Below are 17,165 nucleotides of genomic sequence, written 5' to 3' on the forward strand. Positions count from 1 at the left end.
TGCGCTATCATGTAAATGTGACTGTTCGCTTTATAAGACGCACTGAGTTTTTCCCCTCACTTTGAGGGGAAAAAAGTGCGTATTATTAAGTGAAAAATACGGTATATGTTTTTAATTTTTGTTTTCTAATTGTAGATGGTTTTTCTCCTTACAAAAGTAAGATGGAGTTGGACTAAGGAGTGAGCCCCTTTTGCACATGAATGGTGGAATCAAGTGATCAGAATGGCAATAGGGCTAGCGTCACCATGACAACCTTGATGCTTTAATATTATTGGGGGACTGTGGATACGCCCTGAATATGCCATGTTTTGGCACACTTCTATAGGAGCCCTTTCATTGGATCTAAATATGGGGTTAGTAATATATTCATGACCTACTTTGGATAGATTGGACCTTAGTAACCATGACTATATGGATGCTGTTCTTTGATTGTTTACATAAAACTATCGTAATGATCACCCAATGTGTGTATTGACAGTTATGGAGATTATTCTACAACTTTTTATCTTGCAATATGCTGCCAATATGTACTATTGTTTGGGACTCTGTCCTTTGTATTGATCTATTTGTAGTTGCTGTATTTAGCATAAGAGGGTTTGGCTTTTATGGTGATTGGTGCCTGTGTGTAAACCACACTATATAAGCCAGCCCTGTGTATCACTATTTGTACTTGATAAAGACCTATAAAACAGATCAAAACGTTGTTTTTTTTCTGACCACCCTGGATTGGACACGGTCTACTTATCTATATGCTCTTAGGCTATGTTCACACACGTTGTGTTTTTTTTCTGCAGCTAAATCTGCTGACAACTTTTCTCTGGCAGGAAAACAGCTGCGTCAAAAAGCAGGTTTCCTGCGGTTTTTGCAGCGTTTTTTCACGGTCCTTCTGTCTCTATTTAGGCATGTACATAAAGTTTTGTGCGTATTTGCACCATTTTTTTCACCATCCATTACTTCCTATGGGTGAAAAAACGCTGCAAAAACGCTGAAAGAAGAGACATGCTCTATTTTCAAATACACAAGCAAGGCAGAAAATACGCAGCAAACAAAAAGCAATATGTGTGAAGAGGGAATTCTGGTTTCTTATACACTTTGCTGGTAGTGCAAAACGCATCTGAAAATTTACATAAAAATCTGTAGCAAAATACGCAGCAAAACACAACATGTGTGAACATAGCCTTACTTCTCCAAGTGGGTTTCTTGTAAATTTTGAACATGCGTCCTGCTAAGTGCTGCCAGCTATCTCCTTTTTCGTAAACAAAACATCACCACACAGGTAGTGAAAAAAAATATAGACTTACAGTTAGTAGAGAACAGTAGGGGGATTTTTAATGCAAGTAGATTAGAAAATAGCTTAGATTATGTAATTAAATAGATAGGTATTTAGAATGAAATTTACTTGGACTTCAGACCACCCTTTTAATGTTTTGTTTTTTTTGTTAATCCCCAATAGCAAAATATGGTACCAGTAAAAAGTACATCTTGCTCCACAAATTTTTTATATACCGTATATTCCGGCGTATAAGACGACCTGGTGTATAAGACGACCCCCCTACTTTCCTGTTAAAATATCGAGTTTAGGATATATTCACCGTATAAGACTACCCCTTTTCCAACGCATACCAAACACCGGTAAAAATTAAAAAAAAAAACAGATTTGAATTTAACATGGTCCTTTTTTAATTTAAATTCTTATGACATGCAGGTATATAGCAGGAAAACTGTCACTCATAAACATATTAAAATAGGGGGGACCCCACGTCATTTTTTTGGGGGGTCCCCCATTCTAATAGCTAGTAAAGGCTAGGTATTCAGCTGGGGGCTGATATTAGTAGCCTGGGAAGCTCCGTGGGTATTACCCTCTTCCCAGACTTCAAACATCTGCCCCAGCCGTCTGCTTAACCTCCGCTAGAGACTATAATGATGGTGGATCCCACGCCAATTTTCTTTTTAAAAAATCCTTTATTTTAACACTAAATGACAATTGAGGGGTTAATAAAGATGCAGTCCCTAAATTATTATTAATTTTGTAATTAATTTTTCCCAAAAATGTTGACGTGGGCTTCGCCCTATTTTTGTGTCCAGCCAGGTACAGCAGGCAGGAACGGGCTGCCCCCAACCACCAGCTGCCTATTTGTACCTGGCCGGACACAACAATATAGGGAAGGCCTTTTTTTCTTAATTATTTCATGAAATAATTAAAAAAAAAAAAAAAGACGTGGGGCTTCGCCCTATTTTTGTGTCCCGCCAGGTACAACTAGGCAGCTGGGGGCTGGAATCCGCAGCGCAGGGAGACCCAAGCTTTCTGGCCCCCCCCCCGCTGCAAATTGCAGTCCGCAGCCACCCCGGAAAATGGCGCGTTCATAGAAGCGCCATCTTCTGGCGCTGTACCCAACTCATCCAGGGCCCTGGTGCGGTGGTTCACTGGGTAATAAAGGGGTTAAGGCCAGCTTGGCATTATCAGCTGGCCCTAAGCCCGAAATTCATGGGGTCACGCCAATATTAGACATGACCGCCATGAATTTCTAGTAAAGTAATTAAAAAAAACACAACACCCAGAATAAAGTCCTTTAATTGAAATAAAGACACAATTTTTTAATGTTCTAAATTAAACCATACTTACCATCACGCCCATTCCAGCTGAAGCCAACGATCTCCTGCAATAAAAGTAAAATAATAAAGCAACCTCATCCTTACCTCTCCATGGTTCCCAGGACCGGTCCAGCTCTGCTACATTCACATGACAGGCTGGACCGCAGCAGAACGCTGCCGTTCAGCTTGCCATGCGGCAGACACTGAGAAGCGCAGGCATGCTTGTGCTCCTCAGTGTCTGAATGTGACGGCATCCAGATGAGCCGAGACCATGTCCAATGAACTCGGCTCACCTCATGCACGTCACTGACAGCGTGGGAAAATTCTCCTGCTCCCCGCATGCGCAGTAGAAGTTTCCCACGCTGTCAGTGACGGACGTCCAGGAGGTGAGCTGAGTTCATTGTCGGCTCATCTGGATGCCGTCACAGCCAGACACTGCAGAGCGCAAGCATGCCTGCGCTTCTCAGTGTCTGCGGGATGACAGGCTGGATGGCGGCGTTCTGCTGCGGTCCAGCCTGTCATGTGAATGTAGCAGAGCTGGATCGGTCCTGGGAACCATGGAGAGGTAAGGATGAGGTTGCTTTATTATTTTACTTTTATTGCAGGAGATCGTTGGCTTCAGCTGGAATGGGCGTGATGGTAAGTATGGTTTAATTTAGAACAATAAAGAATTGTGTGTTTATTTCAATTAAAGGACTTTATTCTGGGTGTTTGTGTTTTTTTTAACTTTGACTATGGGGTTAGTAATGGGGGTGTCTTATAGACGCCTCTCCATTACTAACCTGGGCTTGATGTCAGCTGGCATTATAAGCTGACATCAACCCCAGCCCTATTACCCCCTGCCACCGCACCAGGGCAGCGTGGAAGAGCGAGGCTAAGTGCCAGAATTGGCGCATCCTATGGATGCGCCATTTCTGGGGCGGCTGACGGCTGGTGTTTCTAGCCTGGGAGGGGGCCAATATTCATGGCACCCTTCCTGGGCTATTAATATCAGCCCCCAGCTGTCTGCCTAGCCTTTGCTAGCTATTAAATTAGGGGGGACCCCACGTCATTTTTTTGGGGGGGTCCCCCATTTTAATAGCTAGTAAAGGCTAGGTATTCAGCTGGGGGCTGATATTAGTAGCCTGGGAAGCTCCGTGGGTATTACCCCCTTCCCAGGCTTCAAACATTTGCCCCAGCTGTCTGCTTAACCTCCGCTAGAGACTAAAATTACGGGGAACCCCACGCCAATTTTTTTTTAAATAAATCCGTTATTTTAACACTAGATGACAAGTACAGTAACCAGCACTGTCACTGTACTTCTTATATATGTGACTGACATGTTTCTATCTATCTAATCTATGTGTGATGCTCTATCTTTCTGTTATAAATTGTCGGGTACAGATGCTGAATTGCCGGCCGGCTTTTTTAAAGAGACGGTGCATGAAAACACTAATATTTGTTTTAATAAATCCTTTACACTAAATGACAAGTACAGTAAGCAATACTGTCACTGTACTTCATATATATGTGACTGACATGTTTCTATCTATCTAATCTATGTGTGATGCTCTATTCTTTCTATTCTAAATTGTCGGGTGCCGGCTTATGCCGCTGCTGAATTGCCGGCTTTTCATATATTGTCACAGAAGCGATGCGAACTTCCCTGCTCCGGACACAGCGCAGCGCTTCTGTGACAAGTGAAAGCTGTCGGCACAGAAGCCCTGCGCTGTGTCCGGAGCTGGGAATACGCAGCGATGTGTCAGTTTCAGCACAGAAGCGCTGACTGTCTGGACCTACCGCCGCCGTATTTTAACTCCCTCCACCTTATATTAACTCCGACATGGCAGGGATACGGCCACGGCAGCTTATTAACACCCCCAGAGTATCCCCGCATGTCAATTTCTGAAAGTTCAAAAGCATTACCGGCGTATAAGACGACCCCAGACTAGACAGAAGATTTTTCAGTCTTCAAAAGTCGTCTTATACGCCGGAATATACGGTATATATATATATACCAGGATGGTAGATCAAAGGGGTGCCATGAATACCAGGATGGGGGATCAAGGAGCGCCATGCATTCCAGGATGGGGAGGAGGGCCACGTATACCAGGAAGGAGGGGCTATACATACCAGGATGGAGGATATTAACAGAATTGGGGGACATTACCCCAATACCAGTGTGAGCAGCAGACCCCCTCTCCCATAACAGTGCATCATGACGACATTTTTTTGCTTACATTTTTTTTCCCTATTTTCCTCCTCTAAAGCCTAGGTGCGTCTTATCAAAAAGGCATGTACTACAAAATGGTACCAATTAAATCGACAAAAAAATAAACCCTCATACAGCTGCGCGAACGGAAAATTGTGAGAATTGTAGCTCTAAGAATATGGTGACCCCAGAAGAAATTATTATTTTTAAAGCATGTATTTAATGTACAAAAGTAATAAAAATAAATAAAACTATATATTTGGAATTGTCAGTCATATTGACCCACACAATAGAGCTAACACTTTATGTAGCACAACAAATAGTGTAAAATTTAAACGTAAAAAAATCAATGATAGAACTGTTGTTTTCTTTGTTCCCTCTCAAATAGTTAATAAATGCTATTAACCCCAAAATTATGCCATTGAGAAATGCAACTTATCCTGAAAAAAAAAATAAAGCCCTCAGTTGACTGGGTGATGAGTTATGGCTCTGGGAACAAGACAATAGAAAAATTAAATGGTCTGAAACTCCAAAACTGGCTGTGACACCAAGGTATTAAACTGGCCTATTATGCTTGAGTCATGCAGTCAAACCAAGCTTGCCTTTCAGATCCAAGCTAAATGTTTCCATTTAAATAAACAATAAATAGAAATGTACTTGATGTGTAGAAAAAAATTAATACAGCATTACCTTCAAAAGCTTTCTGGGCTCTTTCAGGATCATCTTGATTTTTGTCTGGATGAACAAGAATTGATAACTGAAATTGGAAAAAAAAACACATCAATTTCTAGCAGTGAACACCACTTAGGAAATTCTGCATATGCTGCCATCCATAGCTGACCCAGCGATTGGACTTCCAGTGATCCTGAGAAAGGAGCTCTAGATCTCAGGAAACCAGGCTATGCAGAGCAGTCTTGATTGAAATGAAGGTGCACATACTCGACTTCAACTCTATTCATTGTCTATGTGAGTGCAAGTAATAGTTGAGTGCCGTACTCCGCTTTCTTTTTTGTCCCATAGACAATGAATGGAGTGGAGGTTGAGCATGTGTACCCCTGTACCATTTAAGATGAGATTTTGCAGAGTCCAGCTCCCAGCGGTGATCATTAATTAGCCATCTTTGGAATAGCTATTAAATGGAATGTGTCACCCCCTGGGAGATAACAGCCCTCTACTATGGGCATACAGGGTATAGAAAAGTAAATCTATACATACCTGTATGGCCCATAGCAGAGGTCTGATTGCAGAGAAATCTGGTTTTATAAAGTCTGTTTTCCAGAGGCTTGGTGTCTGGGGGACGCCAAGCAAACCCCTCCTATCTGCTTACTATTCCCCTAAATAGCCACCTCTGTGCTAAATTACCATATTCACTCCCTCCCCTGCACGTCACAGGGCCCTGCTCTGCCTCCCCTCGCGCTCATGCGCAAAGCGCCGCTCCCATGGAGCGTGCTTTTCTTCCCTCCGCCCCAGTTTGGCTGCGTACTGCCAGCGGAGCAGAAGTCTCAGTGACTCACCGTCGCTTGCGCAATACAAGGCTGCGGCGGATTCCATAGGAGTGGGTTGTAGTGAATATTCATGGTCTTTAATAGCGGTCACAGACCGCAGAGCGGCAACAGGAGCCGCGCTGCAGGTATAGTGTGCTGGCTGTTATGGAGAATGAATGGTCACTGGTTCCACACACACAGTTCCGGCGTGGGGAGCAATGACTATTCCGGCACAGCATCTCACAGTGTGAGGGGCATTGCAGTTAAGCCATGCACGGCTCACACAGTGAGATCCCTGTCGGCAGCAGAGCAGGACGCAGCGCTGGAGGAGAGAGGAGGTGAGTATAATTGTTTATTTTGTTGTGTGCAGCGTGATGGGGATCAGGGGGTGCCAAGCATACCAGGAAGAGGGATAAGGGGGGCATACATACCAGGAGCCACTCTGCAGGTACAGTGTGCACGCTATTAGGGAAAATGAATGTGCACCGCTCCCCATGCCCAGGCGGCTGCTGCCTCCTGTGCCTCGCTCCTCTGCCGCTACCCCCACCACAGTGTGTGTGTGTGTGTGTGTGTGTGTGTGTGTGTGTGTGTGTGTGTGTGTGTGTGTGTGTGTGTGTGTGTGTGTGTGTGTGTTATATAGATAGGACTAAGGGACACACTCACCACTTTCCTCAGATTTTGGAGGAAAAAAGTGTCTTAAAGTCCGAAAAATATGGTAAGTGTCACAAACATGCAAAAGAATAACATCAGGAAGGTGGGTAATTATACATCCACACTAAGAAGAGATGGATGAATTGAATCATAGGACCTTCCACGCAAATGTTCTGTGACCGCCAGACAGGAGCCCTAAGAATTGCCTCCTACCAATTGGAATCCGGGGCACCTTTTCGGATTTGTATGCCCAGCACATCATTGTGGTGTTACGCATTTATGACATCGTATTGTGGCTAATAACTACCAGATGTAAAAATAAATTCAGCTCTTCAAAATTGATGCAAAGAACGTAATGTGTATTAATAGTTTCATCCACTGTATGAGCAATATTTGACATTTCAGCCGATATGGGCTTCATAAGAACTAAAAAGTATAAATAACAAAAAAAATTGTAAATATGAAATCTATACTAAATACATGGATACAATATTTATATAGATTCATTTATAAAGACACAAATACAACAGATAAATAATTACAAGCCAAATCAGCATCAAGCAGTGACATAGAATGGACTTGGCTGTACAAGATCCTATAGCAGTAATCAATTGTTATCATACAAACACAGAAATGGGAAAACATAGAAATAAAAAAAACAAAGAAAAACCATCAACACATGGCAAATATAGTCATTCTTCCATTAATGTGGCTAGAAAAAAGTGGATGGCGGAGAGGATAGCAAGAGGTGTCCTATGGCTGCATGCACACACCGTTTAGCTTGCAGCCATAGGACACATCTTGCTATTTAAGACCCCAGGAGCACCACAGATGTAGCACCATATCTCCAGCACAGCAGTGCAGTTTTAGGACTTAAGAAGGTTACCCTGTTAAGTGAACGGTACACATTACCTTTATACCTCTATCTAATGCTTTATTAGCATTTTGATGACAATGATTCTATCCAGTCTGCATGTTCAGTGTAATTCATACATTTTCATGCTGATCAAACTATTGTTTCTAGAGTAAGGCTATGTGCCCATGATGCAGAAATGCTTCAGATTTTTCCTGGCAGAAAAAACACATGCTTATTGTACATGCTTATTGTACATGCGGATTGCACGTGCGGATTGTACATGTGTTTTTCCTGCCAGGGACATGCGGATGTGAAGCGTTCTTCACTTGCATTTCCGCATGCGGGTTGTCAAGCGCTTTCCAAGCGATTTTAGCATCACTTGGAAAGTGCTTGACAACTTGGTCACACTATATAAATCCATGCAACCAGCATGGATTTATATAGTGTGACCGTAAAGAATGGTAAAAAATAAAAAAATAAATATTATACTTACCTTCTAATGGCCGGTGTCCTTGTCTCGGCTTGCCGGCAGCTCGCGGTAGACTAAAGGACCTGCCAACGTCAGGGGTCGCATGACCCGTCAGATGACTAAATGACGTCATGGCAGGTACTTTAGTCTACCACGAGCTGCCGGCAAGCTAAGACAAGGACACCGCGGGCCATCAGAAGGTAAGTATAATATTTATTTTTTATTCTTTTTTTTTTTTACTGGTTCTATGGTACCCGGGTCTGGAGGAGAGTCTCCTCTCCTCCAGACCCGGGTACCATCTGCACATTGAAACGCATGGAATCCGTATCTAAAGATGCAGTTATGATGATTCCATGCGGTCCAATGCAAGTCAATGGCAGCGAAAACGCCGCGATTCCGCAAAATAATTGGCAGTGCTGCGGATTTTTCCATAATGATAATCCGCAGCGGAGCACATGAAGATTATCATTGGGGAACATGGCAGACCTTCTACCAAGCGTTTTCTTAAGCGTTTCTGCGGCAGAATTGCTGCTGCGGAAACACTTACAAAAAAGCATAGTGGGCCCACAGCCTAACTGTATCCATCTTCGGCTATGTGCTCACAGTGCGTTTTTGGTGCGTTTTCTCCACGCAAAAATGGGCCAAAAATGCATTGAAAACCTTATCCCATGACTTCCTATGACATTTTGCAAGATATGTGCACATGATCAGGATTTTTCCATGTGCAGAAAAAGAAGCAGCATGTCCATTCTTTGTGCGTTTTGGTTTACGTTTTTCCAATACAATGCATTGGAAAAAAAAAAAAAAAAACACATGGCAAATCCGCAGAAAAAAACGCTGCGGATTTTCCGCAGCATTTTTTGCTCCCAAGCAGTGCAGAACCTTGCAGAAACGCTGCAGAAATTTCTGCAAGCAAATTTTGATTGTGCGCACATAGCCTTCCAGAGTTTTTCAGGTTCCTATACCTATCCACAAGGCATTTCCAATGTGAACACTGCCATCATATGTCCACTTTTTTCTAGCCACATTAATGGAAGAATGGCTATATTTGCCATATGTTGGCAGTTTTTCTTAGCTTTTTTATTTCTATGTGTTCCCATTTCTGTGAATGTATTATCACAATTGATTACTGCTATAGGATCTAGTACAGCCAAGATCATTGATCTATGTCCCTGCTTGATGCTGATTGGCTTGTAATTATTTAATTATTTGTGTCTATGTATAAATGAATCTATATACATATTATAGCCATGTATTTAGTATAGATTTCATATTTACAAATTCTTATTATTTATAATTTTTAGTTCTGATGAAGGCCATATAATTGACCAAAACGTCAAATATTGCTTATACAGTGGATGAGCCTGTATTAATAAAATGTAATGTTTATTCTTTGCATCAATTTTGGAGTGCCAAATCTATTTTTACATTATATGTTGCGTAGAATCCTATTTGTGCACCCATTTACAGAGGTGTGCAGCGCAGCCTGTTTTCGTTTAATGATCAGAAGAGGCGCCAGAGGTTCTGGCAAATGGGAGGTGGTTCACAGGGCTCTCATCTCATCCATCCACTGACATGCTTACTGGATCACAGTACCGCTGATCAATTCACTCATCTGTAGTATTAACCCCTTTACCCCCGGAGGTGGTTTGCACGTTAATGATCAGAGCAATTTTTACAATTCTGACTACTGTCACTTTATGAAGTAATTACTCTGGAACGCTTCAACGGATCCCCCTGATTCTGAGATTGTTTTCTCGTGTCATATTGTACTTCATGATAGTGGTAAAATGTATTTGATATCACTTGCGTTTATTTCTGGGGGGAAAAAAAAGCGGAAATTTGGCGAAAATTTTGCAATTTTCAAACTTTGAATTTTCATGCCCTTAAATCAGAGCGATATGTCACACAAAATAGTTAATAAATAACATTTCCCACATGTCTACTTCACATCAGCACAATTCTGGAACCAACATTTTTTTTGTTAGGAAGTTATAAGGGTTAATTGTTGACCAGCAATTCTCTCATTTTTACAACAAAATTTACAAAACCATTTTTTTTTAGGGACCACACTACATTTGAAGTCACCTTGAGGGGTCTATATAACAAAAAATACCCAAAAGTGACACCATTTAAGTTTATTAACACTTCATGTGCTTCACAGCAATTAATCGAATGTGAAAGGAAAAAAATATTTAACTTTTTTACTAAAATTTAGTTTAGACCCAAATTTTTTTATTTTCACAAAAGGTAACAGGAGAAATTGGACCCCAAAATTTGATGTGCAATTTCTCATGAGTACGCCAATACCCCATATGTGCGGGAAAACCACTGTTTGGGCGCACGGCAGGGTTCGGAAGGGAAGGAGCGCCATTTGACTTTTTGAATGTAAAATTTGCTGGAATCCTTACCGGACACCATGTCGCATTTGGAGAGCCCCTGATGTGCCTAAATAGTGGAACCCCCCCACAAATGACACCATTTTGGAAACTAGACTCCTTAAGGAATTTATCTAGATGGGGGTTCAAAGTGTTTCACAAAAAACGCTTCACAAAAGTTTATAACGTAGAGTCGTTGAGGGAAAAAAACACTTTTTTCCCACAAAAATGATCTTTTAGCCCCATTTTTTTTTATTTTCACAAGAGTAACAGGAGAAAGTGGACCTTAAAATCTGTTGTATAATTTCTCCTCAGTACGCCGATACCCCATATGTGGGAGAAAACTACTGTTTGGGCGTACGGCAGGGCTCGGAAGGGTAAGAGTGAAGTTTTGGAAAGCAGTGTTTGATAGAATAGGCACATCAGGGGCTCTGTAAACACGACAAAACGCCCGCAGACCAAACAGTGGAAATGTCCAACAAGTGCCCCCTTTCTGGAACTGATCATCTGATTCCTGGTATGTGAATTTTATAACGTAGTGTCATAAGTCAGTTGTGCAAGTCAGAAATGAATTTAGTAGTGCATGGATGTGTGGTACAGTCTGAAGTATTCTTTCATACACAGGCCAGGTTTGTTGGAGCAGATGTCGCATTGATAAATGGTGTCCTTCCGTTCCCCCTTCTGTAACACACTGGGCACCTCTTTTGTGACTTACCTTTTTTTCCACTTTGAGGGACCTCCCCCGGGAAACGTTGGCCTGGTATGATTCAAGGTTCTTCAGTTCTGGAAGTACAGGGGCCCGCTCCTTCACCACTGCTAAATATCAGGGCCTTGATCGCTACCTCCTGGAACTGAAGGTATGACGTAGAAGTGTGACCTGCACATCGTGATAGCAGGAAAGCATTGTGCATTGCCATCTGTACGATGTGCACGGCCAGCTTCTTGTACCACACCTTGGCCTTTCTCAAGGCACTGTACGGCTTGAGAACTTGATCAGAGAGATCAATTTCCCCCATATTTTTGTTGTACCTGTGTAGAGGTACCTCGTACAGTGCTGGGGGTGATGCCATCACCATGTATGGTGGTCAAGAAAAGGACATCCCTCTTGTCCTTGTACTTGACCACAAGCAGGTGGTCGCTACATTGGGCTCTGCTCTTACCCTTTCTGAGCATCTGCCCAATTAGCGGCTTCAGGAGGCCTCTCTGACTTTTGCGGACAGTACCGCAGGCTACGGTACCGCACATATAGAGGGACTTGAAGAGTGGGATGCTGGTATAAAAGTTACCAACTGTAAGGCGGCAGTGTTCACACCGTGCAGTAACTGAGGCAGTGACCCAAGCAAGTCCAACATAAGCTGCTATTATTCAACAAACTCACAGGTAAAATAGAAAGTCCTCCGGTTCGCAGCCGGGTTAACAAATCCATAAACAACGATTGCCGGGGGCAACGGCCGCGCCGGCCCTCTCAGAGCCTGACGGGTGCAGAGCCTTCCCAGGCGTGGGTTCAGCTACTCACAGGTCCGCCAAACTTTCCTGCTATGTTCTAGCAGGTCCCAACACTAACCCTTAATGCAGGGTTTTTAAAGGACCTGTGGCAAAAGCCACTGGAAAACCCGGATTGGAGGCCGCCCCCCTGCCTTCCTGTAGCCTCCTCCAAGAAATGAAGGCCCTGCCGGGTTTTACTTAATCTGCCTTAGCCAGATAGCCTGACCAGGTCAATGCTCACCTTCATTCCTGTATTGCAGCCGCAGCTGGGTCTGTGTCTGCAATGCTGTCCAACTGGTTTAATAGGTCTCTGTACACATTCTGGAGGATATACAACGTCCCTCGTATACGATCCCAGTCACTGCCTCACACCACGTAGAGGTAGCTGATCCAGCAGTAGGTGCACCAAATCCCATCAGGACAGGGGGCATTCAGGGGATTTAAACCAGGAGTCCTTCCCTTTATGAACCCTAGACTTGGGAGTGTACCCTGAGGTACTCTCACACAGTTTGTATAGCTTAATTTCGTACCTGGCCCTCTTACTGGGCAGGTACTCCAGGAATTTAGGCCTCCCCTTAAAATAGATTAGGGACTCATCCATGCAGATGTCCCTTTGGGACGTACACTTCAGCAAACTTGTTGTTGAAGTGCTCAATGACTGGCCAAACTTTGAAAAGACTATCAAAGTTGGGGGTCATCTCATGGAAGACACCATGCATTATCATTATAATGCAAGAATTTGTGGATGGCCTCAAAACGTGTTCGGGTCATGACCATTCGGAACACTGGAGTGTTATACAAAACATCAACACTCCCAATATTAACGAACTTCTGGCTTCTTCAGTATCCCCATATGAAGGACCAGGCCCCAAAACTTAATTTCTACTGTGTCTACAGCAGTCCAGTTAGAAAATGATGAGTGGTTTTGTGCCAAAAATTGTTGAGTGTACAAATTAGTTTGGCCCACCATGAGGTTTAAAAAATCCTCAGAGAAAAAGACTTGAAAAAGTCTAATTTTGTGAGGCTGGTGGTGTCAAACATGATTCCTGATTGCGCCAAAAAATCAGGAATCAGTGGCTCATTATTTTTGAGGGGGTGAGGTCCATACATGGTCAGTAATGGTTCATCTTCTGTCCTGTGGCGTCTTCGTGGTGGTTCAGCAGCACCTGAGGAGTAGTCATCAGAAAAAGAAAGGTGGGATCCTCTCCCTCACTGCCAGAGGCAAGGAAAGTGTATGCCTCATCCACTGAATAACGGGTTTGGGACGAGCGGGACGACTTTTTTTTTTTTTTTTTTTTTATGAATATGGTGTTTGTGTCAGTACTTTATTCAGATAGATAGATATCCACAAAGAGATTGGAGGCAGCACACAGACGGAAGATGAAAAAATTGTCTTTTAATAGCCCATGTGGCTGTAGCAACGTTTCGGTCCAAAGATGTGGACCTTTTTCAAGCAATGTGAAAGTGCAATGTGCAAAGTATTTAAACCTGCTTAATCACACAAATTGATTAGCAGTAATTAATATAACATATACATTTGAGACATGATACAGATACAATCAATACATAATTTATCATGATTCATACAATGTGTACAATACATAAAGTGCAAAAGTGCTAAGAAGACAAAAAAAGATTCAGATCATCATTCTAAAAACCATTTCTATGAACAATTGATCATAGTCACCAGCTGTACATATTTAAATAGCCACATGACTCACCCCATAGTGTAAACATGAGAAGCGCCGAAATCTCGGCGTCCCTACTATCTCTATTGCGCATGTCCGGAAGGAATATAATAGTTCTGGAGCGCAATTGCGTTCCAAAGACCGGAAATGCCGGCGCCGCCATAGGAACCCATACAAAACTATGGCGTAGACACATCCCTCACTGCGGTCATAGACAGACTTGTAGCCCGGGCATCCATTTTTACTAAAGGGCAGCTCGCCCAAATTTTCCTATGTCAGAGCGCGATGCGCAGATATATTCAGTGGTGGCCAAAAGTATTGGCACCCCTGCAATTCTGTCAGATAATACTCAGTTTCTTCCTGAAAATGATTGCAATCACAAATTCTTTGGTATTATTATCTTCATTTAATTGGCTTGCAAGGAAAAAACACAAAAGAGAATGAAGCAAAAATCAAATCATTGATCATTTCACACAAAACTCCAAAAATGGGCCAGACAAAAGTATTGGCACCCTCAGCCTAATACTTGGTTGCACAACCTTTAGCCAAAATAACTGCGAACAACCACTTCCGGTAACCATCAATGAGTTTCTTACAATGCTCTGCTGGAATTGTAGACCATTCTTCTTTGGCAAACTGCTCCAGGTCCCTGATATTTGAAGGGTGCCTTCTCCAAACTGCCATTTTGAAATCTCTCCACAGGTGTTCTATGGGATTCAGGTCTGGACTCATTGCTGGCCACCTTAGAAGTCTCCAGTGCTTTCTCTCAAACCATTTTATAGTGCTTTTGGAAGTGTGTTTTGGGTCATTGTCCTGCTGGAAGACCCATGACCTCTGAGGGAGACCCAGCTTTCTCACACTGGGCCCTACATTATGCTGCAAAATTTGTTGGTAGTCTTCAGACTTCATAATGCCATGCACACGGTCAAGCAGTCCAGTGCCAGAGGCAGCAAAGCAACCCCAAAACATCAGGGAACCTCCGCCATGTTTGACTGTAGGGACCGTGTTCTTTTCTTTGAATGCCTTTTTTTTTTCCTGTACACTCTATGTTGATGCTTTTTGCCAAAAAGCTCTACTTTGGTCTCATCTGACCAGAGAACATTCTTCCAAAACGTTTTAGGCTTTCTCAGGTAAGTTTTGGCAAACTCCAGCCTGGCTTTTTTATGTCTCGGGGTAAGAAGTGGGGTCTTCCTGGGTATCCTACCATACAGTCCCTTTTCATTCAGACGCCGACGGATAGTACGGGTTGACACTGTTGTACCCTCGGACTGCAGGGCAGCTTGAACTTGTTTGGATGTTAGTCAAGGTTCTTTATCCACCATCCGCACAATCTTGCGTTGAAATCTCTCGTCAATTTTTCTTTTCCGTCCACATCTAGGGAGGTTAGCCACAGTGCCATGGGCTTTAAACTTCTTGATGACACTGCGCACGGAAGACACAGGAACATTCAGGTCTTTGGAGATGGACTTGTAGCCTTGAGATTGCTCATGCTTTCTCACAATTTGGTTTCTCAAGTCCTCAGACAGTTCTTTGGTCTTCTTTCTTTTCTCCATGCTCAATGTGGTACACACAAGGGCACAGGACAGAGGTTGAGTCAACTTTAATCCATGTTAACTGGCTGCAAGTGTGATTTAGCTATTGCCAACACCTGTTAGGTGCCACAGGTAAGTTACAGGTGCTGTTAATTACACGAATTAGAGAAGCATCACATGATTTTTCAAACAGTGCCAATACTTTTGTCCACCCCCTTTTTTAGGTTTGGTGTGGAATTATATCTAATTTGGCTTTAGGACAATTCTTTTAGTGTTTTTTCATTGAAGACAAATTAAATGAAGATAAAAATACCATAGAATTTGTGATTGCAATCATTTTCAGGAAGAAACGGAGTATTATCTGACAGAATTGCAGGGGTGCCAATACTTTTGGCCACCACTGTACATTATAGAACTGCAGGGGACACAGCGCTAAAGTGCACATTGTAACAAAGTCTTGCACTCATTTAAAGGTAGGAGTCACAGACATTTGAGCCTGAGAGGCATGGGAACGCCCCCCATTAGCTGGAAATGGCAACCCAGTGGCCTTCCTGAGATGGGAGAAAAGTACCCATAAGGGCACCAGTCTCAACCCCCCATGACACAGGCTACCTAATAGTCCATATACTCCCATAGATAATTGTATAACAACCCCTCAGTATATTATATAAATTCATATATTAAAAAGAAGATTTATCACATGGAGCCCAATTCATATCTTTTATCATCATATTCCTATACAAACATTACGCTATTTTACATAAAGTATAAAAACTATCAAGTCTGTCTATGACCGCAGTGAGGGATGTGTCTACGCCATAGTTTTGTATGGGTTCCTATGACGGCGCCGGCATTTCCGGTCTTTGGAACGCAATTGCGCTCCAGAACTATTATATTCCTTCCGGACATGCAAAATAGAGATAGTAGGGACGCCGAGATTTCGGCGCTTCTCATGTTTACACTATGGGGTGAGTCATGTGGCTATTTAAATATGTACAGCTGGTGACTATGATCAATTGTTCATAGAAATGGTTTTTAGAATGATGATCTGAATCTTTTTTTGTTTTCTTAGCACTTTTGCACTTTATGTATTGTACACATTGTATGAATCATGATAAATTATGTATTGATTGCATCTGTATCATATCTCAAATGTATATGTTATATTAATTACTGCTAATCAATTTGTGTGATTAAGCAGGTTTAAATACTTTGCACATTGCACTTTCACATTGCTTGAAAAAGGTCCACATCTTTGGACCGAAACGTTGCTACAGCCACATGGGCTATTAAAAGACAATTTTTTCATCTTCCGTCTGTGTGCTGCCTCCAATCTCTTTGTGGATATACATAGGACTGGTGTGTACCTGGGGGGCTTTGCACCATTTTTTTTGGGCTGCTTTTGATCCACTTTTTTTTATCTATATCTATCTATCTATCTATCTATCTATCTATCTATCTATCTATCTATCTATCTATCTATCTATCTATCTATCTCAGTGTGCCTGGTGTAAACTTTTTTTTTCTGAAAGAAAAAGATAAAAGGAACAACCAACCGGACAACTGAACAACACTCGGCGGCTGCTGCTGGATGTGCGCACTGAGGTGGCGCAAAGGGTGTGGGGGCCGAAAAAGTGTAAAACAGCGAGCACAAGTGTGGATCAGTGATTTGCGGTCACTAATCAGCACTCGGCCGCTGCAGGACGCTCGAAAAAAAAAAAAAGCCTGCCAGAAATCGAGCGATTAAGTACTGATCAACGCTTGGTGGCAGAAAGGGAGGGTGGGATGAGGAGAGATCAGGCAGCTATCGTCTTACAGATTTCTTCTGTCTTCTACAAC

General features: G+C 42.6%; 1 protein-coding gene across 2 annotated transcripts in view; it reads right to left on the reverse strand.

Moving 5' to 3' along the window:
- DNAJC8 (DnaJ heat shock protein family (Hsp40) member C8) overlaps positions 1–17,165 on the reverse strand; it is a 110,242-nt gene that overhangs the window by 56,962 nt on the left and 36,115 nt on the right. For both annotated transcript variants that reach the window (XM_073666464.1, XM_073666457.1), the window contains exon 4: positions 5,474–5,540. In XM_073666464.1, coding sequence (XP_073522565.1) covers positions 5,474–5,540 — 67 coding nt within the window. The remainder of the gene's footprint in view (positions 1–5,473; positions 5,541–17,165) is intronic.

This window comes from Phyllobates terribilis, unplaced genomic scaffold, assembly GCF_046119375.1.
Source record: "Phyllobates terribilis strain yellow unplaced genomic scaffold, ASM4611937v1 Scaffold_2__4_contigs__length_985480577, whole genome shotgun sequence".
NCBI lineage: Eukaryota > Metazoa > Chordata > Amphibia > Anura > Dendrobatidae > Phyllobates > Phyllobates terribilis.